At 44.7% G+C, this 24,135-nt stretch overlaps 1 protein-coding gene and 1 long non-coding RNA gene across 6 annotated transcripts in view; one reads left to right on the forward strand and one right to left on the reverse strand.

The window, feature by feature from the left end:
* The window catches only part of CGNL1 (cingulin like 1), a 153,379-nt gene that overhangs the window by 19,886 nt on the left and 109,358 nt on the right, over positions 1-24,135 (reverse strand). For all 5 annotated transcript variants that reach the window (XR_011439985.1, XM_070270989.1, XM_070270975.1 and 2 more), the window contains 5 exons: positions 11,601-11,807; positions 10,635-10,739; positions 6,620-6,772; positions 5,520-5,690; positions 1,786-1,947 (listed from right to left, as the gene is read on the reverse strand). Coding sequence is in view for 4 of the 5 variants with exons in the window: in XM_070270989.1 (XP_070127090.1) it covers positions 1,786-1,947; positions 5,520-5,690; positions 6,620-6,772; positions 10,635-10,739; positions 11,601-11,807 (798 nt within the window). In the remaining variant the exon portion in view is untranslated. The remainder of the gene's footprint in view (positions 1-1,785; positions 1,948-5,519; positions 5,691-6,619; positions 6,773-10,634; positions 10,740-11,600; positions 11,808-24,135) is intronic.
* On the forward strand, positions 21,255-23,989 carry LOC138924774 (uncharacterized). Its single transcript, XR_011439986.1, has 3 exons — positions 21,255-21,365; positions 22,841-22,950; positions 23,865-23,989. It is a non-coding gene; the product is annotated as an uncharacterized lncRNA (long non-coding RNA).

A 24,135-nucleotide genomic window follows, 5' to 3' on the forward strand; every position in this document is an offset into this window, starting at 1 on the left:
TTAATGGAGAAATACCTAAAATATTACACAGGGGCCAATGAAGCTTAACCATGCCACTGCTTCTAGACTATCAGTTAGCAAAGGAAATGTTCTTTTTAGTCACAATATTCTAGAAGGACGTGACCTGAATGACCCAATCCTTAGGTAAAAGTACCTCTTCACAGGGCTCTCTTCTTGCCTAAAGTCAAGATTGCACAGAACCAAGCAGGAGCATTCAATGGGCCAGGCCAGGGGTCACTATACCAAAGGTTCTTGGTCACTACTTTCATTTATTTATGTATTTATTTTTGAGGAAGATTAGCCCTGAGCTAACTACTGCCAATCCTCCTCTTTTTGCTGAGGAAGACTGGCCCTGAGCTCACATCTGTGCCCATCTTCCTCTACTTTATACGTGGGACGCCTACCACAGCATGGCTTGCCAAGTGGTGACATGTCCACACCCGGGATCCGAACCGGAGACCCCCGGGCCACCAAAGCGGAATGTGTGCACTTAACCGCTGCACCACTGGACCGGCCTGGTCACTACTTTCAAAGATGCTTCAGCTAGCTTTTACGCAGACTGCTTGGGCCCTGGGATAATTAGTTTCCAGTTAACTGTGTTGACCTTAGCTTGCCTTAAAATGATGTCCCCTAATGAGATCAGAACCAGGACATCAGCAAAATATACAGCCATCCTACAAAAGAATAATAAAACTCTAACTAGGTTATTTTGGCCTCTAAAAGAGTCCATCTAATAAAATCCAAAATGATTAAAACATCACTCCCCTGATATAAATTGCTACTAAGTCCCCAGGAGGTTTTCAAAGTTATTTCTATTTCTTTTCAAAGTTGAATCAGGAATTCCACTGATTTCAAATTCAAGTGCTCTCTCTCTGGCCTTGAGCACTGTCTGTCTTTTATCAAAACCTTGACAATTTTAACTTCTCCTATAGGTCTGAGGCTTGTTTTTACTTGTCTCTCCCCCTCTAAAATTCCACTGGGGCGTGTGTGAGGGGTGGGGGCAGTTCCGCTTTGTGGTTAGTTTTGTCTTTGAGGATTGCTCTTTTTTCTAAGTCCAGGTGGGCTGATGTTAAGGTTCTTCTTGTCATTCTCGGTGGGCTGCTCATATTTAGATGCTATTACTTGACTCACGTTTTTCTAATGTGTTGTGTTTTCATCTGGTGACCAGATCACTCCTAGCTGGTGACGCCACTGAGCACTTTCTGATCCGCTGCAGTGGACTATGTATAGACTGTGCGTCTAAAAACGAATTGAGCCACAGTTTGTGGCTAGCTTTGGCAAAGCTAGATCGTCTGTAGTAGAAAACAGGCCAGAATCAGAAAATAAGAATGGAGCACGTGGTGTGGCAAATGAGTGCCAGACATCCCTAGGAGTTGGGCAGTTTGGGTCCAAGGCACAGCTCAGCCCCTTTCTAGATTCACAGCAGTCTTATCTCCTTTGTGGTTGGAAGCAGCATCCAAAGCATCAAACAGAAGATGAACTATCTATGTGCCCTTATGTAAAAGCATCTAACCTCTTTGGGACTCTATCTTGCTTCCTCTTCAAGACAATGAGGGCATTAGGCCAAATTATTTCCATCATTCCTTCCAGCTCTGACATCCTAGGAGTCTATGAACTACCAGCTTCTTTCTCAAATCAAGAAATGACCTTACTAACGTCTGGCTGTTTGAGAGAATAAAAACCAAGGACTTCCCAAAGGCTGAAGTGTGAGCAGAGAGGCTGCCTCCCTCGTGTCCCACATTCACTCTCCACAGGCCCCAGGGCTCGCCCATGCGGTCCACAGACCTCCATCTGCTTGACGAGCCTGCTCCGGTCATCTTTGAGGTGACTCTTGGCCTCCAGCTCGTACTCCAGGTCCTTCAGCGTCTGCTCCAGAAGCTGCCTTTTCGTGAGTGCTTCATCCTGAGCTCTCTGGTAGTCCCGTAACTCCTCCTCCATCAGGCGCATCTAGGAGGAGAAGAGGTGTGGTGGTCAGCTGGGGAACATCAGGACCACAGAGATCTCGACAGACAGTGCGCAGGCTGACCCTGAGGAGGATCAGGTGGACTCCACTGACCACCATATTGGAGATCAGAAGACCCTGAGCAAGCGCCACCTCCCTCTGGGCCAGTTTCCTCTTCTATAAAAAGAGGCGGTTTTCCAGCTACAGGTAGCAGCCCATTGGGTTATAAATTCAATTTAGTAGATATTGGCCAGCATTTTAAAATTAAATATAACAGAAAAAAAAAATCAGAGTAGAATACAGCAAGCATTGTTTTATGAAACTTTTGTACCAGATAGTCATGTATTTGTAGGGATGACCATATTAGTGAGTTGTGATGCAAGAGGCGTTTCTTACTATAGGTCATGGTCAAAAACACTTGAAAGCCACTGAACTAGATCAGTGCTTCCCAGAGTGTAATTGACTGCTGACCTGCATCAGCATCGCCTCAACAGTGGTTTAAAATGAGGGGAAAATAAAAACTAAACTAATGATCCCAAAAAAACCTGCAGGCACAAAATCTGATAATATAAACACGCATACTAGGTGAAAACCACTGTTTTCTAGAAGAAAATCATATGTCAGCTGTTATAATTTACAGTGTATTTTTCATCCACAAGGTGGCACTGAACTAATAGCTTTGAAGAAACTGCAACAGACAAAGAGCTTGACACAAGGGACTGTCTGTTTTCCACTTCTCTGTAATCTTCCCGAGAGGACCAGCCACCTCAGCACACAGTAGGTATTCCTGAAACATCTGTGTGGACTGATTCGGTGCAGACCAACTTCCTTCCTCCCGGAGATGGTAGAGGGCATTGGGCGAAAGTACAGTCAGGAGTACAACACACCAGGGGTCCATTTCCTTCAGGGAGTATATGAAAGTGAGTGGCAAACTCCATGAAAGAATACCATCCTTTGGGGGTGGTCTTCACAGAAAAGTTGGGAAGCTGTAAAGACAGTCTTTCTTTGTGGCCCGATAATAGGTTAGGCTAGTTTAGGAAGACCAGGGGGAAAACTTTAGAAAATGTGTTCCTCTCCTGGAGGGTGGTGGCAACAGCTGACATTTCTGTGAGGGCATCAGCTCCTTGAAGAAAACATCTCCAGATAAAGACCCCAGTCTGGCTTTGGTGGTAGCTGAGTGAAAGCACAACCATGAAACGACACTGTGAGTGAAAGCACAAAGTGACAATCATCCAGGCAAAAGGATGACGGGACATTCTTTGGATATGGAGGGTGTACTATACTCCACAGCATTAAAAATCTCTCCAAAAGGAAGTCTTAACAATAAAAAGAAAATCTCTCCGTGCCTCAGTTTCCTAATTTGCCATATTGGGATAATTATAAAACCTACCCTATGGAGCTCTTATGAGAATCAAATGAGATAACACCCAAAAAGAACATGGGTTTGAGAGTGAGGAAGATTGACAGGTGAGCATACAGCCCACCTTCCTTCTTGGTACCCTTCCGCAGGCCCAGCGTGTCCTTCATCCCACTGCCCAGCACGCCCCTACCTTCTAACACCCAGTATGCCCCTCAAACATCTAGTGAGGGCTCTGTCATACTAAGAGTACTCGGTAGGATAAACACAAGAGTAACTAGCATAGTGTCTGGGATCACAAGTAAGGAAATAACTTGTGAACCCACTAGTGCTGCCTTTACACTAGTAGTTAAAATTGCCCTTTGTTAAGTGGATTTAGAAAATAAACTGAACGACAGTGGCCGAAGTCTTCATTCTCTAAAGATTCTCTTCATCAGAACTTTTCTAGCTCTATACTCAAAGGGAAAATAGGTAAAACATCCATTTCTCTCAAAGCAAAGAAGGCGAGGACTACAGTACTTAGAACAGACCCCTGCAGCTTTTTTACTGAGAATGTAACTCAGCTCAACCAAAACACAGGGTGGGGGCCAGTGAACAGAGTTTTTCAAAGATCCAGAGTGACCGTGGCTTGTTCATTCACTTTTGTTTTAAACAACTCCACGACCTCAGCAACTTGATTGAGGGTGGTACCTGACCGTAGCTTCCTTTTAGAATGATGAGGTGTCCATTTCTGCCCTTCAGGTGGACACAGTGTCTCTGAGGGCTAGGCCACGGAGAAAATCGAGGCAGGGCCATCTTTTTCATGGTAAGAAATCCTTTTTTGAATTACTGCTCTTTAATAAACAACACTGGTCTCCATCTGGCCTTAACTAATCTCTTTGCATCTTAGTTTCTTTACCTAACTAGAGGATCTCAAGGTTCCTTTCCAATCCGAAGATTCTAGCAGAATAACTATTATATGAAAAGTAATGGGAAGCTCTGTGACACTGGGATTCCTGAAATCAAAACAGCAGAACACACGTTTGTTGATGTTCTAGCAAATATCTGAATCCCCTCGCCCACTTGCTGAAGAAGTGAAAACGATTTTTCTTTTATTGTCAAAGAGAACTGTAATGTCAACAGACTAATTTCAGTTCTTACTTGGAGTCCTGTATCATATGACCTGAACCAAGGGGGAGCTGTTATCAGGGTCCCTTCAGGAGTGTCCCAGAAGCCTGCAATAAATATCCATTGTTCTTCTCCATAGTTTCAGCACTGACTCATGGGCGACTTTTCTTTGATCATCAAAGATATTAAAGGTTTGTTTTTAAAGAAAAACTTGTTTTCCTGTGGAATCTCAGTGCTCTTGGCACTGCTTATGAAAAAAAGTAAGCCACAGAATTAAGAAAAACCAACATTACTGTCCAGGATCTACAGATCCTCTGCTATATGGTCTCGCTTGTTATCTCATCTAATTATTAAATCATTATTATTTTGTATATTTTTAAAGGGGCAAAAACAGATGCTCAGAAAATTAGGGTAACTTGCTCAAGGTCATCCAGCTGGCAAGAGGCATTGCTAGAAATCAGCATACACTGTACTTGCATTTTACAGCCGTCAGCTTGCCATTAAAATAATCAAAACCATTCCTTTTATTTTTCTCGGTTCTTTAGAAGTCAAACTGAAGGGAGCTAACATTTGGGTTACTTTGCTCCATTATTCTTAAACATAAAACCAAGAATATGTTTTAATAACTTCAGGACTCATAAATTCCCGAAGATTTTTTTTGTCTCCATTATTGTTACTCTGAAACTGTTGTCTACCACGCCCCCTCCAATAAATGTCTATATTTTCAAAATGAATGGCAAAAAAATAAGTTTTTTTTTAATCCCTGTTCTAGGATTAAATTTAAACATCAATACATATAAATCATTTGAACACAGCTGGGCATGTCATTGGCGCTCCATAAAAGGCAGTTAAACTTTTTAGGCAGAGAATTTTGGATGAATCAAGAAAATGGTCAAGTTAAAGTTACGTCAGTTTCATCTCAGAGTCCCTGGATTCTGTGTGTCTTAGAATGCCGTTTGCCCCAGGTAACCATCCTGAGGATTAAGATTGAAGATTCAAGCACAAATGCTGTCTTAAGAATCTAGCCCAAGTCCCTCACAGAAGAGTTTCAAAGCAGTCTGGAAGGGCACTGTGAATAAGGGGTAAACGGGGAACGGATCAGCCAGGCATTACCTCATCTTGCATTTTCATGGCAGTCAGACGTGACTTTTCTGCCTCTAAGGTTTTCTCCTTCAATTGCCTTTGCATTTCTGCAAGCTCCCTGCGATTTTTCTCCTTGTACTCATCCAGCTGGTTCTGGAGCTCCAGTGTTGACGTGCGGGACACCTCGACAATGTCAGCCATCTGGAAGAAGTGATGCAGGTGTGAGCCCACCCTGTGATGCTCCATCTGGGCCCAGGGAGCTAGATTTGGGTCCCACCTAAACACAGAACACATCTCCTCTTCTTTCTTCTACAGCCTCCCCAGAAGCTCTGCAAAGCACCTGGTCATGGCTTATCCAAGTTTAGTCACCTCTAACCTGGAAGCAACATGGAGGAGCAAACAAGCACATCCTTTAGAGCTAGGTTCATAGTCCAGGGTCACATAATTGCCCTGACACATACCAGCTATATGACTGAAGCACGTACTTAACCTCTCTAGCCCTCGGTGGTGTCTTTGTTAGAAATACTGAAATCATAATATCTACCTTGAAAACAATACATAGATATAGACAGAATTCTAGTTAGATAGAAAATAGCTAGTAAAGTGACTGGTATATAGCAGCTGTCAGAAAACGGCAGGCACTCATGTCAGCTCTAGAATACAGGGAGCCCATCAGTGTTGTACCTTCCCCCTTCTGGATATTTTAGGGCAGAGATGAGCAGAGGAACAGTAACTACGGGACTCTGAAACTGTCTTTCACACTCCTGGACAAGTAAGATAGGTGCAAACGCAGAGATTATGGACAGATGCAGAGCTTCTGATTCAGGTAACATCTGTTAAATCTGAACTTACGTGCCAGCCTTCTCTGGGTAATGTTGAGAGGAGCTGGGACCAGAATTGAGGGAGTCCTGGCATTGACTTTTCCTGGACCAGTTTCTCTGTATCTGGGATTCTCAACAAGTCAAAGAGCTGCTTCAGGAGATCTGCAAACCCCTGACACATCTGTGCTTGGACGTTAACTGCAGGTTTCCTTAGCTCCCATCAGGCCCTCAGCGAGGGTCCCAACCCAACAGTTCCACCCTGTTCCCCCCCCCTTCGACTCCTCTCTCTCCCTCCTCCTGCTCCCTTACCTCCTTCTGCAGTTTCTCAATGGTCTTGTCAAGGTGCCATCGCTCATTCTCCATCTCATTCTTCAGTCTCCTTAACTGCTCCTTCTGCTCGCTCTCATCTTTTAGCTTCTCAGACAACTGCTTCTGCTCCTGGGTGGCCCGACTCAGATTTCTCTGCAGATGGCAGGGAAAGGACAGTGCTGTCATTACCTACCAGGTCAGCCACAGGAACAGGTGGCAAAGGGAATTTCGCAGCCACACCACAAAGCAATCAGACCTGTCATATCAGTGATAAAGAAAAAGATCAAAATAAAGCCATCACAGAGACACAAGGACACTGCTGGTTCTGAAATTCAGAGACCAAAAAGCAAAACTGACTTAACCAAACACATAACCAGGAACGAAGGGGCAGACGAAGGACATGTTACAGAAATACAGAAAATGGCCAAGGCTGCTGGGGGTGGCAATTTGAGATAGTGTCTGAGAACCTGAGTGTTCATGCTTGAAAACTGAGGTAAAGTTATACATTAGACCAACCTAAACTTACACAGCAATTTACATCCTATGATATATAGCATTATACCTAATATTCTAGAATTTGCTCTGCTATGCAGGTGAGTCTTACAGTTGGAATACCTAAAAATGAATCTGTAAGGAAAGAGAACATCATTCCACAGGCCAAAAGTCCACTTGGGCAGAGGGAGTTGTAATCAACAGAATCCACAGGCTGCACTCATACATAGGAAGAAGAGAATCTGGCAATCCACAGTCTGAGGAACTTAATGAGTAGAAGGTGTTAAGTGGAAGAGACACCAGTTAAAAAAAGTGCCTATGGGTGGGTATTTAGTGTATCGGCACCGAATACTAGTACGTGCTATAAAATATAACTATCTTGGGTGCACGATCTTCCCTGAGTTCCCCTGAAGCTCTCATCTCACAACATCACATTGATAGACGTCTTTTATGTAAACAACATGCAATTCTAAAATATCTTAGGAAGATTATGGTGGATTCTTAAATGGCTAAGTGTTAGGGCCACTGAGGTAAGGCTATCAAGAAGTGGCACAGTTCAGAATGGAGCAGCATAATGCAGACACAGGCTGGATCATCTAGAAAATGTTACCAGGGGCTGCGGGCTGAATGTGGGTTAGTACGGGTACTGCTTAGGGCCTACCAGTCTTGTGTCCCTGCAGAGGCCACATGAGAACAAGGGTTTTTATTTGTACCATGCTTAATAGTTTATAAGCTGCTGTCACATGCAGTAACCTGGACATCTTGAAAACTCTTGCAAATCACTCTGGGCACTCCTGGTTTGCAGAGCATGGAACCACTCTGCTCGGCCAAGCACATGACCTGGGGCCAAAAGCCACTACAGAGGCCTTCCAGGCCCCTCAGTTTGGAACCAGCCAACACAGCCAGTCTGCTGAAGTTAACTGCTGCAGGGAACCAAGGTCAACAAAAGCAGTTGGCAAAAGGAAGCTAATCAGAAGTTCAGCATGGGGGCAATTAGCAGGAGCATGTCCCACCACAGCCCAGCTGGGCACACACCAGAGACAGGGGCATCCCCTGGGATTTGTGTTTGTGGTTGATTTAGTGGTGTTGGGGGTGAAGGGGAGCACACAGGGCAAGGTCAGCAAGGTATGGTTCCCGTTGTGTGGGAGAAAACTCTCAGGAACATGTATCTCAAAAATGTAAATTCTTCAAAAACAACAATACAGATGCAGAGGGCCATCCACAGATCCTTCAGGATCCAACTCAACCCCTGCCCCTACAGGTCCCCTCAGCTTCTCTTCTTCCTCCTTCTGGATCCCAATTCCAGGGGCTCCAGGCCAGCTCTGGCTCCATTCAACCTCCAAGTGGTTTGTGCATTTCTACATAGCAGCACAATTCTAAACCAAGTGGTAGGGGGTGAGCACACCAAGAATTGCATCTTTAGGACCCTCTGCCACTTTTTGACTGAGTCATGATAAATCCAACATAAGTTCACATGGCCTTCAGCTACTATGTAAAGAAATATATTGATCGTACATGACGATGCAACAGATAGCTAAAGGCACAAAGCTTTTGAAATGCAAAATGCTTGTGTGAAAAAAATACCAGTTACTCTTTCGTCTTCCCCCAAGGGTTAATTAAGCTCCCTTCAGGTGGCCAGCTTGGGGAAGAGAGGCGTGCACAAAGAAGTATCGAGCTAAAGGAGCTGAGCGCCTGGTTCCCGATTTTAGAGAAAACAAGGTATTTTAGAGTGATGGTGCATTTTTCATGGCACACTTCTGAGACCAGATAATTCAGATAAAGAGAGTGAGACTGTGGGGCCAACACAGTCTTGTCGGATTGTGTCGCCAGTGGTTAACACGGCCATACGCCATAGGACGTGGTCTCACCATCTCAACACCACTGGGAAAACAGGCCTCAACAAAAGTAACACGCCAGGGATAATTTCCAAGGCAAGGCTAGAGATCCGGAGGTGGGGTGGGTGGGGATTACATTAAGACCTTGTGGCCTTGGGGAAATCATCTATTCTCTCCACTGAATTAACTATGAACTACAGATTCACAGCTGGTGAACTACTTCCTCATGTGTGAAACTTTCTGGTTTCATCAGAGAACAAGAAAGACTGAGCGACTGTAATAGCTGCCCCCAGCTCTCTGTGTGGACAGCACAGAAGGGTGCAGATCTTTGTCTCACTACAGCACAAACGTTTTTCCTCCCCTTCTGCCCTCAACTAGCTCACAGATTTAAACCCTGCACTATGGTGGCTGGGCTGTAGCCATCATAAGCCTTAAAGAGGAGCACAGTGAAACTGCCACCCACATAAAATCAACCGAACAAGAGTTTGTAACCAAGATCTAGATTTAAAGGAAGAAAAAAGAAAGAAATCCAAAGCAAGGACACTCAGACACTGAACTCAGGAAAAAAACAGGGCTTTCCTGTATGCAAAAATAAGGTCCCTCTGCAAAGCTGGGAGAAGGCTAGACCACTGATTTGGGGTAAGAGCCCCCGAGTTATGGCCGACCTGAGTGAATCCTAGTACCCACAGTCTCCTCCCCTCCCCTCTCCTCTCCGAGGAGATGAAGCTGTCCGCTGAAAGGAAAGCTGCATTAGGCCTTTACAAATCTGACCAGACTGCTTCTCAGTTCTTACCACTTTTCACGTGCCCCTCCCCCACCTCCTCCCACCAACAAAGGAGTCCTAATGGAAAACATGAACAACCTTCCTCTTGGACAAATGCTCAAAAACACAGGTTTTTACCTCCTCAGAATCTCGCCTGAGGGAGGTTTGGTGCTGGTTCTTTAAAACTTGAGAGCAGGTAGAACGAAGGACGTACCTGGATCACACTGAGGTCACTGTGCAAAGTCAATTCAGAACTTCAGGGCAGGTGTGCTTTTTTTTTTAGACTGTACTTCAAACAATCTTTTTAACCTTCAAACGGGAAAATCTAATTTTCTAAGAATCTACTGACTTCCAATAGAGACAGCTATCTAGTTTCACAGAAACAACTTCCTCCTGCTCCTTCTAACAGCTGTCTCTTGAAGAACTGCATCCATGGAGCACATCTGCCCAGAGGAGAAAGGAAACTGGCTTCTGCCAGACAGCCGACTCCTCACCGCCTTGGGGACCAATCCCGGCAGCCTTCTCGCACAATTTATATTTTATCTTTGGAAAGTTGTCAAGCTCTTCAATGTCTAGATCAGGACTTTTCAACCTTGGCACTACTGACATTTGGAGCCAGATAATTCTTTGTTGTGGGGGCTGTCCTGTGCTTTGTAGAATGTTCAGCAGCATCCCTGGCCTCTACCCACTAGATGCCAGTAGCATCTCCCCAAGTTGTGACAACCAAAAATGTCACCAGACATTGCCCAATGTCACCCAGTTAAGAACCACTGGTCTAGATGGATAGTTTGAAGTCCAGGGTGGTTATTATCATGAAAGGAGCTACCTGGTAGGAGAGGACCAATGACAATCCAAACGCTCCCTCTGATTTTGCTTCTCTGGACTTCCTTTGGGAGGGATAAAGACAATAGCCCTCAGCGTTTACCTGAGCGTCTTCCAGCTCACTCTCCAGGGTCCTTCTGGCTGACATGGCTTCTTTTTCTTCCTTTCTTGCATGCACAAGGGCTTCCTCTAATTGCTGCATTTCTGCCTGCAATGAAACACAGGATCAGTATGCACTGAGAGGCATGTTGTGCCTATGAAGCTGACTCGGTGGCAGGGAAGGCATGTGCTTTTCATGGGCCCAAGGTGGCACACAACAACTGTGTTCTTGGATGTGTGTGCCTGTCTGTGGTTCCATACTTAGGCAGGAGTGAACATCCGAACCATCTGGGATGATTTTTTGAAAAGTCAGGTATCCAGCCTCAGCCCTGGAGCTTCAGAAGCAGCAGGTACTGAAGGCATTCAGGCACACAAATCTTGGAGAAGCCCTCCAGGGGATTCTGATGGATGGTTTGGGGAGCTCTGTTGGAATACATCTCCCTTGACATTTCACTTGTCCTCTCTTTCACTATCAGCTGCCTTTTCTCACTGCCATCGGTATGTTTCTCGCTAACAGCCTCCCACTTTTAGAGATCTGGCAAACCAGATAATTGGTTTGTTAAACTTGTGTGACTTCAAAAACCACCAACTATGTGTTAAAGAATAAACAGTCACGAATGAAAATCAGTCTGATGGCAGGGTTCAGATAGCCCCTTTGGGTGTTTGGAGGGCTCTGCTAAGTGTCAAGAGGTGAAGCATGCGTGATGTCTGGGTGAGGGGGACCCCTGTGTCTGTACATATGTCTCCCACCCTGACTTCACGAGCCCTGTTCTCAGGCCTCTTTAGAAGTTCATCTCCCATTCACACCACTTGCAGGAACAAAAGAAATGGTTTGCAGAGAGGATATACTCACTATCGCCTTGATCTTTCCTACTAGCTTATGGTAATAAATCCCTTCCCACTTCTGAAACCACTCAGGAAAGAAGAATCAGCCGCTGCCAAACCCAGGCAGGGGCCCCGAGAGCCTCACCTCACACTTCTTGAGCAATTCCTTCGCTTTGGCTTCGTCGCCTCTTGCGTCAGCAATCTGCCTCTGCAGCCGAGCCACACTGCACTCCAGCTCTCCGAGGCTTTTCCGCAGCCTTTCGTTCTCCTCCTGCAGCGCCTTCATGCGCACTTTCGCCTCCACCTGGGTTTGCTCTGAACTGTTGCTCCGACTGGCCAGGACCTCAACATTCTGGTAAAAACATGGAGCGGGTGAACACGGGAAGCAGTGTCAAGGGGCATTCCCCAAGCTTCGAGGATGGCTGATACTTATTCAAAACCCACTACATGCCAGGCAACATGCTAAGCATGCTACAGCCTGCAGGCCAAGTCCAGGTCACCTCCTGTTATTAAAAAGAAAGCGTTACTGGAACACCACCATACTCATTCGTGTGCACACTGTACATGGCCACATTCCTGCTACAAGAGCAGAGTGAGGAGCTGTGGCCAAGACCACAAAGTCTACAGTGTCCCAAAGCCTGAAATATTCACTATCTGGCTCTTCACAGAAAAAGTTAGTCAACCCTTGCCTGTGTTGTCCTTGACATGGGATTTTAACCTTTTAACAACCCAAGGAGGTGGGTACTATTCTTATCACCATTTTAAAGACAAAGAAATTGAGACTTGGGTAACTGTCCAAGTTCACTTAGCAGGAGCTGAGTTCAGGCAGACCGAATCCAGAATCTGCTCTTGTAACCACTGACTCCCGGTGAGAAAATTTCCCTGACCCCTCACCACATGCAGGGCTCCTTAACAGAAGCTCTCGATGAAGGACAGTTTCTGTTTATAGCTTTTGTTAATGTCCAATACAAGACGGAAATTAAAAGTTGCTTAAATTATGACATAGATCATAGAGCAAGCTCTAAGCACGATCATCCGAAAATGAGCTTGTGCTGCACACAATTCATGACAGAAAAGAATGGCACCAATTACAGGATGGTTATTGTTAATTCCAGCTGTCACATGGGCTTTTTATTTTTTGGCTTAAGGACTTGAAATGATAAGTGACTTTGTTCAGAATTCCACTTCTCCTGGCAGATCTCTCACCTGCCTTCCATTTCTCCACTACTAGAAAGATGCCAAAATCAGCAAATCTAATGCTCACGAGACAGCAATGCAGATGTCTGCAAGGAATGGAAGGCCCAAAGAGAGCAGATTTGGCTTCAAAGGCTGTGTTATGGCTCACTTGGGAGAGCTATCTGCTGGAATTGCTTGCTTGCTTGCATAGCCTTCCAGAAAGATCTTTAAATCTCTTAACAGTACAGGACGCTGTATTATCCTAAACTTAACCAATTAGAGAGTTTCAGAAACCAGAGCATCTTTTCACAGCCTAAATGTTTAATTCTATATATCTAGTAAAGCCCGCCAGAGCCAGGCTACTGAGTCGGAAAGAGGTTAGCTGGCATTGCTAGGAGAAAACTACAGAGCCCGGCAGCTGGGCCTTCTCAGGACTACTTGGACACCATCTTCTACAGAAACCAGCAAGATGAACAGAGGAGGAATAAAGGTGGTTGAAAGTTTGTGAAGGGATCTAAAGAATCCAATAACTGCTCAGAGGGAAAGAAGGAGAAAAGTCTAGATTGTCCATTCCTGCCCTAACTCTCCCAATAAAAGACAAGGGATTACAAAGCTAGAGTTATCAAGAGAGTATGGGACTGGCAGAAGGATACACATAGAGCTCAATGGAATAAAACCGGGGTCCCAAAAATAAACCCAACATTTACAGCTGATTGATTTTCAACAAGGGGGCCAAGATAATTCAACAAATGGTGCTGGGATAACTGGATCTCCACATGCTGAAGAATGAAGTCAGACCCCTTGCTTACAACATACACAAATATTAACTCGAAATGGATCATACGCCTAAACGTAAGATCTAAAATAACACTTTTAAAAGAAAACATGGGAGTAAATACTTGTGACCTTGAGTTAGGCAAAGGCTTTTTAGGTACAACACCAAAAGCACAAGTCACAAAAGAAAAAATAGATAAATTAGACTTCATCAAAATTTACAATTTTGGGGGCAGCCCCGTGGCCAAGTGGTTAAGTTCACGCACCCTGCTTCAGCGGCCCAGGGTTTCGCTGGTTTGAATCCTGGGCACAGACCTAGCACCGCTCACCAAGCCATGCCGAGGTGGTGTCCCACATGCCACAACTAGAAGGACCCATAACTAAAATATATGACTATGTACTGGAGGGTTTTGGGGAGAAGAAAGAAAAATAAAATCTTAAATCAATAAATAAAATTTACAATTTTTGTGCTGAAAACAATACCATCAAGAAAGTGAAAAGACAACCCACAGAATGAGAGAAAATATTTACAAATTATATAGCTGATAAAGGACTCACATCCAGAATATTTAAAGAATTCTTCCAGTCAATAATATAAATCACCCAATTAAAAAATGGGCAAAGGATCTGAGCAGACATCTTTCCAAAAAAGATATTAAAAAGTCCAAGAAGCACATGAAAAGATGCTCAGCATCATTAGTTATGAGAGAAATACAAATCAAAACCATAATGACATGCCACTTCACACTCAGCAGGAGAGCCATAATTAAAAAGACAGAGAATAGCAAGTGTTGGGGAGGATGAAGAGAAATTGGAACCCTCACACATTGCTGGCGGGAACGTAAAATGGTGCAGCCACTTTGGAAAACAGTTTGGCAGTTCTTCAAAATGTTAAACAGAGTTGTCATATGATCCAACAATTCCACGCCTAAAGATAGATCTAAGAGAAATAAAAACATATGTTCACACAACAACTTGTACACGAATGTTCACAGCAGCATTATTCATAGTAGCCAAAAAGTGGAAACAACCCAAACGTCCATCAACTGATGAATGAGTAAACAAAATGTGGTATATCCAAACAATGGAATATTATTTGGCCCTAAAAAACGAATGAAGTCCTGACATATACTACAACATGGATGAACCTTGAAAACATTATGCTAAGTGAAATAAGCCAGACACAAAAGGCCACATAGCGACATTTATAAGAAATGTCCAGAATAAGGAAATCTATAGAGACAGAAAGTAGAAAAGTGGTTGCCTGGAACCGAGCAGAATGGGAAGATTGGGAGATGAGAGCTCAAGGGGAAGGGTTTCTTTTGGGGGTGATGAAAATGCTCTAAAATTAACTGTAACGATGGTGGCACAACTCTTTGAACATACTAAAGACCACTGGATTGTGCAGTTTAAATAGCTGAATTGCACGTTATGTGAATTACATCTCAACACAGCTAATTTAAGAGACGAGGGGAGCGGAGTCGGGATGGAGGGGCCAGGGCATATATTTCCCCCGTCAGTCTGAGGTCTGCTGGTGGGAGGAAGAGGAGACTAGAGTCATCTGCCTAAACTTCTGGTGAAGCGAAGAACACTTACATGCGTGGTCAGTGCTCTTTCATTCACTCAGAAATCTCAGGAAGAGCAAGGACACTGAAAACCAGATCTGGTTGAACCTGGACTGGGCCTCCCTGGCACCCTGACGTGCTGGAAAAGGACCTCGGCGGTGTTCTGACTTTTAGGACTTGGTACTTTGTCTGTCTGAAAGTTGTGGGGCACTTTCTGAGTCCTGAGGGATTACGTGCTGCGAAAACAGCTCGGGCAAGTCCATCCCTCAGTCTACGGCTGCCAGGGGTCGGCTGCAAGCCCAGCTTCCGTTTCACAGGCTCTGTGTGACTCTAGGGGAGCCCGCATGTGTTGAGACACTCACTCCTGGTTTGACTATTTGTAAAGTGATAATATGTTTTTCTCTCTGTCTTCATAGCGTGGCGACCACATTATGTTTACAGATAAATTTAACTTAAGCCTCTGTTGGCAAACCGTTTCAGAACCCCTCCCCTGACTCCACCCCGCCAACATACACCCCCCCCCCCCAGTCCATTACTTTATATAAGCCCACAGGACAAATATCCTTTTCCTGAAACCATACCTAATTCACCTGCAGCATCCCGGAATGCAAAAAAATAAAAATCATATCCCTTTGTTCAAGGGAAGTCCTACATGCAAGTTCTTCTCCATGACTTCCCAGCGAAGAAAATTGGTTGAGAGAAGCTCCAAATGCCCTTCCATCTCTGCACCTTGATCTGTGCATCATCTTTGCCAGATGCTTACGTTTATATCTCACGAATGTGGCAAAGGCAGCAGAAGTCCACCAAGGTCAGAGTTGGTAAAGATCTACTCAGACAGGAGATCACTGGGGACAAATACTGTTGACCTCCCTTAAGTTGCCGGTACTAAATTTCTGTGGTTCTTTGATCTTAAGTCCTGTACGTCATAACAAGATTGGAGAGATGTTCCATGACAAATAAAACCAAACAGCGCACGGTTTTTAATGATTCATTTAGCCATATCACACCACCAATGTAATATCTATTTTTAAAAGGATTAACGGATTTGCTTTTTAATATTTTAACCATTATTCATTCATACAAGTAGCCATAAATGGTTAATAAAAACCAATTTTAATTCCTCTGCCACTCCAAAAGGTTGGAAACACCACACTAGGTCATCAATACAAAGGCAAAAGCAGATGTGTTCTGTTCTATTGTTTTTCAAGATTGGACCATGCTTTATAATTGCACTGAGATCAATTCTTCCAGTCAGGCAGCCAAGGTCAAAGGCTGGGTAACAGAGTGTGGGTGGTAAAGGAAAAAGGTTCTCTCATCCACTGCTGGTGGGCCAGAAACTGGAATGCGCTCCTGGAGGGCAATTTGGTAGTATCATCAAAATTATAATGTACAGCCCATCTGACAAAGCAACTCGTCTTCTAGCACTTATCCTACAGGTGTGCAAAATGACATACCCACTACTAGGTTATTCACTGTGACACTGCAATAGCAAAAGACTGAAAACAACTAAATGGCAATTAACTGGGCACTCGTTAAATAAATTATATCAGATCAATGATAGCCTGTGCAGCTAGAAAAAAAAAGGAACAAGAAAGGGAGGAAAATGCAAGGAACAGCATAGTATACATGGCATGCTTCTGTTTGTATAAAAAGAAGGTAATGGGGATAAATATGTGTTTACTTGTCTACACAAGAAACTGGTAACAATGACGGGCTGTGAGGAAAGGAACTGGGGCTATGGAAAGAAGCAGAGTAAAGTATTCCATTGCAAACCCTTTTGAATTTTGAACTACGGAAATTCTCCGGGTATTAAAAATTTTTTAAATAAACACAATTTTCTTTGAAAAGATTGACTATCAATGGTCACAGGCACTTGAAGGAAAACTCCCCTCCCCAGCCCAGTTCTCACCTCCTCCAGCCTCTAGAAACCCTTCCCCAGCCCAGTCGTGGATACTTCTGGGCCATGAAAGATAGCAGAGCTGGAGCCCGGGAGCAGCTGTACAAACAGAGCAGAGTGCCAACTCTCCCACGCTGGTTTACATAGTTAAGACATTCCTTTTCACCACATATAGCTGGGAGAGGGGAAAAGGCCCAGATGGCCCAGGACTTGCACTTACACAAGTGCTTCTCCAAATTTTCCACCCAAGCAATCCTAAGGCAAAGAAGTCCAATATGGGGCGATGAGAGACATCCAAGGGACTGCAAAAAACTGCTTTCAAGGCTTGGGTTTTTCCATAAAAAATGCATGCAAATTTTGCATTCAACACTACAGCGTTTTTCAATCTACCCCAAGTCTCTTTTTATGTTACGATACTGTGGCCTTGGTGTTCCAGGAAGATGGGCCACTTCCACCCTGGAGCTTGGCCAAGCACTCTCCCTCCCCACCCACCCAGCACACGTACACATTTCTCAGCCCAAATAACACAGACAGAAGTCATCTCAAGAATGGAACTGTCATTTTTAATTCTAAAAATGCATATCTAACAGTGTAGAGGAAAGAGCAGCGTGCTCCACAGTTGGGCAGATCAGACTCAAATCCAGGCCATGCCTCTTTCTGGGGCCTTTCACTCAGCCGGGCCTCGAGGAGATTTAGTATCCTCATTTGTAAAAGGGCAAGGAAGTTACCTATCTCATGCACCATTAGAAGTTTCTAGATGATCGATGCAATGGCTCTTACTGTAGCCTTTGTTATTATGACCAGGCCAACAAAACCCACATGTGTTTCCCCAAAAGGGAAGGGACTCTGCAAAGCTCAACTACTGTGCTTCTAAATCCTCAAACTTGGCTTCAGACTGCCATCCGCACATTTTTACCAGCTACTATGAAGCCTAGATTTCTCAAAAGAGAATCGAGATCTTCTAAGAGTCCTCACAGAGCAACTGCACCACACAAGTGAGATGACCTCTTTCTTATTTCAAGGGCAAGTCAGGTTTCTTGGTTGGCTAATTCATTAAAAATTTAGCCCAATTTCCCATTCGAGGATGGTCTGGCAAACTGATGGCAACTAAGAAAATTCTTCCAAAACAGACAAACAGCATGTTTCAAGGTGCTGAATTGCTAAATTTCCACCACTTCTATAATAGTTGACTTTTAACCATTTGTTCCAATTACTGATTTAAAAGACGGGGATATAGAATTATTTGACACAAAGAAAAACAAAATCCCAGTCTTTGCCAGGTGCCACCATTCATTACAAATAATGACTTGCTTATCAGCTAGCATATTTTCATGAGTTAACATCCACATTTAGCAATGTTCACACTGTTCCCTGAGGCCAGGGGAAACTTCTATCCACGACAAACAAAAACCCCCAAATAGCACTGCAAAAGGCAATGTCTGAGTGTTCTTCCTGATCCTAAGGCGGTGACACGCTTTTCTTGTAGGAGAACACATCTGATACCTCAGACGGGTTTGCTCCTGATGGATAACAAGTAACCACAGAGAACAAGGCCTGCCCCGCTTGCCCTTGTACAGACCCAACACACAGACATATCAGGTTTTACTAATTAACACGGCCTCTGCCACAGTCGGCTTTTGTTTCTTTTCTGTCTCCCTTTTTTGCTGAATGAACGAAAACAGCTGAGGCGTGGGGGCCGCGAGTCCAGGGAATGGAATGTTGGTTTGTCGGTTCCATCCCACTGGCCACCCCCACACTCCAGTGTGTGGAGGCTGCGGGATCTCAGCTGACAGGTACCCAAGTGTCCCCGAGGTCAGGTATCTGCTGGTTTGTTACCACCTTTTCACCATCACAGCTGGGAATGTCCACTTCCATTTCCAGGACCTGAGCTACAAATAACGAGTCCCTTTCTCACGCTGAATGATGTGTAAAGAACCAAGTTTCTGCATTGTGTCTTCAGCTTCCCCCTCACCTGAGCAACAGGCAAACTATTTAGGAATAGAAACAGCATGTATTTTAGTCACGAGCCCCTCACTCCATCTTTCCCTAGTTATCTGTGAATGTCACTGCCCCAAGGCCTATAAGCCAGGGCTTCTCACATTTTAATAAGCATAGGGCTCAACTGGGGATCTCATTAAATGCTCATTCTGACTCAGGGAGTCTGGAGCTGGGCCTGACTCTGTATCTCTAACAAGCTGCCAGGTGGTACCAGTGATGCTGGTCCGTGGGTGCCACTTCGAGTAGTAAGGTCTAGGCTGATGAGAGGCTACTCAGACCTCAGGGCCATCCTGCAGATGATCCAGCTCAGGCCCCAACTGTTCAAGTCCTTCATGCTTCTTCGTATGACTCCAGTGCCTGGATTGAGTCTACAGCAGGCTTGGCAGCCAGCTCACACTGTGACCTACGCAAACCCTGACCCCTCACATCCTTAGAGTAAGAGTAATTGGTAATATTCACTCTGAATGGGTCAGAAAATCCAAAAAGAAAGATAAGAAACACAAAAGCTTGAAAAAGTTGAAATCCCTGTATGAATGGAAAGTGATGGGTTTTTCCTTCCTCCTTTTTGACTCCACCTACTTACCATTTGGTCAAGTAGGGGAGTTGAGCCACTGAAAAACATTTTTAAACCCCTATTCTTAGGGCTACATCAGAATTTTCAAAAATTCTCTCACTATATTCCTTAAATGCCAACACTATTCCTTCCCAACATATTTACAGCTCAGAACCGAGTTGGTTATACAGTTGGACTTCTCCTTGATAAGCTCTTTTTGTTTGCTTTTTTGTTTTTGGCAACAGAGCAGGGCATGAACGAGATGGGAATAAATGTGGCAAAGAAACTGGCAGAGAAGTAGAGGGTACTCATTACCAAAATCCCAAATATCTTCAAGGAAAAGCTGATGCCAAAGCCAGGAAGAGTGGAGGTCAATATTCAATTTCTTTTTGTTAGAAGATGTGGATTCTGGACCAGACTCTGCTAATAATTTACTGTATGATGACTTTAGGCAAGTCATTTGATTTCCATCTACCGTCAGTTTCCTCCTCTGTAACACAAAATGGTCAGTCCAGCTAATTTCAACGGCCCTGCCAGCTTTAACAGGCTGGGGTTCTAGAACAAACTTGAAGAAATAGGGCTGCATTAAGCAATCATGGAATTAAATAAACTAAGAATTCCAGAGGTTTTACTCCTATAACATCATCTTAAATTTCATTTTCAAATGCTGTCAGCTAAACTCAGATCATTTTTACCAGTTTCCCTGCCAGCATCGAAAGCTGAAGACGAAATCTAAAAACGGGCCACTTCCTGCCACTGAGCAGAATAAAGTGTCATTAATTTGCCATAATTCACCGAGCTTAAACATATCATGCTTAATGCAGATCTTGCTTACATCCTATTTTTTCATTGCCCTGGTGGTAATTTGCCTGCCTACAAAACCACCTAAAATATACTCCCTTTTAATCACGTTTAATTACCCAATTCTTCCTATAGTAACTTAGTGATTACACAAGTTAAAATACCATTGGTTATACACTTCCTTTTAAACAGTTCAGAAACCAGCAAGATTTGCTCCTGGAGCAGCCTGTAATTCAGACACAGGTCTAAGACAAAAGCTAGGCTAAAAAAATGCCTCACCCTTACCTATAGAATGCATTTGACATAGGCTCTCATTTAACCCACACAACAAACCTATAGAGACACCCAAGACGGGGATAAAAATACCTATGATAAATATACTCTGCACCTAAACAGGCCAAGTGATTTTCCCAAGAGGCAACATGCTCACTAGCTCAGGCCCTGACATATGGTATCATTCCATTGATAGGAAATGTCCAGAATAGGCAAATCCATGGATGGGGCCGGCCCCGTGGCTGAGTGGTTAAGCTAGTGCGCTCTGCTTCGGCGGCCCAGGGTTTCCACCAGTTTGGATTCTGGGCGCGGACACAGCACCGCTCATCAGGCCATGCTGAGGCAGTGTCCCACATAGCACAACCAGAAGGATCTATAACTGGAATATACAACTATGTACTGGTGGGCTTTGGGGAAAAGAAGAAGAAGAAGGAAAAAAAAGATCGCCAACAGATGTTAGCTCAGGTGCCAATCTTAAAAAAAAAAAAAATCCATGGAGAAAGTATACTAGCGGTTGCCACGAGATGGGAGAAAGGGGGAATTCGGATGTAAGGGGCTTCATCTGGGGACGATGGAAATATAGTGGACTTGGACAGTGGTGATGGTTGCCCAACATTGTGAATATATACAAACCACTGAAATGTACACTTAAATAGGGTGAATTTTATGTTATATGAATGTTATCTCAATAAAAACAAAAGGAAAAAAAAAGAGTTCAGGCCGTGGAGTCAGCCAACCTGAACTGGCCTAGCTTGTTCCTCTCTCTACGCCTCGGTTTTCCTCTCGTTCTGATAACGAAGGGAGACACGCTAAGCGTGTAGCGATGTTTCAGGCACACAGGAAGAACTCCACTGATGATAGCTACATATTAAGGTAAGGAAGCCAAAAGCCGCACAACCAGAACTTGCACTCAGCCCTCCGACTCCCTGCCTGTGATCTCCGCTACTTGCTTCTATGTTCTTCCCAGTGGGTCAGCAGCTTCGGGGAAAATTCCCCACAGCCAGCCAGAGGAGGGAAAAGGAAGAGCCACACTTGCCAACCAGGGGGCCTTAGCTATGTCCACACACCCTGATTTAAAGGGGGAAAAAAAAAGGAATATGCAACTGTTATCAGGGGCCCCTCGGAGTTACAGACTTTTTTTTCCCCCCCTTTTTCTCCCCAAAGCCCCCCGGTACATAGTTGTGTATTTTTAGTTGTGGGTCCTTCTAATTGTGGCATGTGGGATGCCGCCTCAGCATGGCCTGATGAGCGGTGCCATGTCTGCGCCCAGGATTCGAACCAGCAAAACCCTGGGCCCCCGAAGCAGAGCGCATGAACTTAACCACTCGGCCACAGGGTTACAGACATTTAATTATGCTTTTGCCTTTATTTTTTTAACACCGCTCCCTAAAAAATTCTCATAAAAATTTCCCCAGTTTCCAGGAGCTCAAAAGATCCTACATCATATTTATAAGACACCATTTCCGTCCCCATGAGGGCCAAGTCTAAGCTAACCTTGTGACCAGCAAGTAAAAGTAAAAGTTCTGTTTATAGAACCCAGCATCCCCGTAGGTGCAGTTAGCCCTTAAAGGAGTTGCTGGCTGGCGGAAGGGACTCCACCCAGACAATACCATGTGTCCAGGGCTCTGGGTCACCAGGGAAATATTGGGGGGTGGAGGCAGGGAAAAAGCAGGGTTGGACACCCAGTTAGATTCGCTTCATCGCTGACAGATCAGACAGCTTTACAAGTGGTTAAAATCAGCTTGCTGTCAGCACACACATGTCCAACAGGTTGAACAGGATTTTTGAAGACAGTAGATAAACAAGCAGGATCTCCAGAGCACTGCCTACTGGGCAGCTACAGGGATCCTTCCAAGATAAACTAAAGGCTCAATCTGGAAGCCAACAGGTTCTAATCAAGTCCACAGTTCTACACTGTTCCCTTCCCAGAAATCTTATTTGTGAAAGCTGAACCTTCAACTTTTCCATTTTGCTGCTACTTTATTTCCATAAAGGCTGAGAGGATCAACCCTAAACTGTAGAAATCATGCCATTTAAGAAATTTAAATAAAAATGCTTAGACCAAGAACTCTCAATCCAATGGACCATTCCCATTAGCACCTCTTTGCACCTCCAAACTAGACCAAATTTCCATGCAGAAAATTGTCAATTTTTCCCTTTGTTCCCTACCTCCATGGCTGCAGGAACAATACTAACAGGGGCTGGAGAAAGAAAAGCAGGACAGACATCACAGTCAGGAGGGCAAGAGGTTGGGCCAACACTCTCACCAAGCCTTGAGGGTGATTCCCACAATTCCCAGGATTAAGACATACAACAAGGGTGACCTTTATTTATTTCCTCCTTCAAAGATGTTGGCTGTTCTCTGGGACAGAGTTGAGCAGATCGGACTCCTGCAAAGCCCACGCACGGTCTCTGGCCCCCTCCTTGCAGGGCCAGAAATAGGAATGTCCTAATCCAGGTATGGTCACCTGCCCACTCTGAGGTTTTGTCCAAGTAACAATTTCTCTACCTCACAGTTTGGTTTTCTTAAAAACAGGGGTGGTGTTATGGATCCATTCACCGCATGGATCAAGAAAAATGAAAGATGACAGTGCCAAGTGTCAAAACACTAGTCACTATTTAAATAGCAAACCGTGTCCAGGAAGGAGCTATTATGTACCACCCAGAAGTTAGAGAACATAAATCACAGATTTCCTTCTAGACAGAGGCCTTGAAGGAGGCGTGGTGACTTTTTGGCCTTCGTCCCCTTGGACCAATTGTTTCCCAGCCGTGGCCGCTGACACTCCTCTCGCTCAGTCCCTCCATTTCTGAATGAAGAGACAACAAAATGTCATGTTCCCTCTCAGAAGAGCTGGGAGAGACACAGGGGGAGGCATGGAGTAACCAAGTTTAGTCAAAGACCTCCCCCAAGACTGCTCGAGGGCCGGGTGCCAAGGGATTTTTTAAAAAGGCCGTTTGGGGCACCTACCATAGAGGCCCCCAAAAACCACCATAGTGGTCATTAGCGCCGCTCACCAAATATTCCAGTCCTTCTGACCTCCAGGCATGTGTACGCTCCTGCTGGCCTGCCCCCTTGAAATCAGCTGTGGCCACATGACTAGCTTTGGCCAATGAAACGTGAGTGCAAGTAGCACTTGTATCCAGGTACAAGCTCTAAGAGCCAGTTAGTGAGTCACCATACGCCCCTCCCACTGCCACTGCGATCATGGACACCTGGGGCCCCAGAGCAAAGCAACCCCCACCCACACACCACCATGACCCACGTGAGAAACATAACGTGAGCAAGAAATAAGCTTCTAGTTAAACTACTGAGCTCTTGTTCCTGCAGCATAAGCTAGCCTATCACATTATGGAAAGACTCTCTATTCACAGGTTCGGCCCACCACCCTTAGTCCACTGAGAACAAAACCTTGAGTACATCATAAGCTTCATCCTGAAGAGCCAGTGGAGCTGCAACAACGAAAGAGCCTGGGCTTCCAGAGGCAGGCAGACTTGGGTTCAAATCTTGACTTTGCCACTTACTAGCCACGTGATGCTGAGCCAGTCAACCGCCCTTCACTGAGCTGCAATTTCCTGGACTCTGAAATGGCAATTCTATCACCCACCACACAGGGGCGTGGCGGGGACTAAAGGTGATGAATGT

This window comes from Equus caballus, chromosome 1, assembly GCF_041296265.1.
Source record: "Equus caballus isolate H_3958 breed thoroughbred chromosome 1, TB-T2T, whole genome shotgun sequence".
Classification (NCBI taxonomy): domain Eukaryota; kingdom Metazoa; phylum Chordata; class Mammalia; order Perissodactyla; family Equidae; genus Equus; species Equus caballus.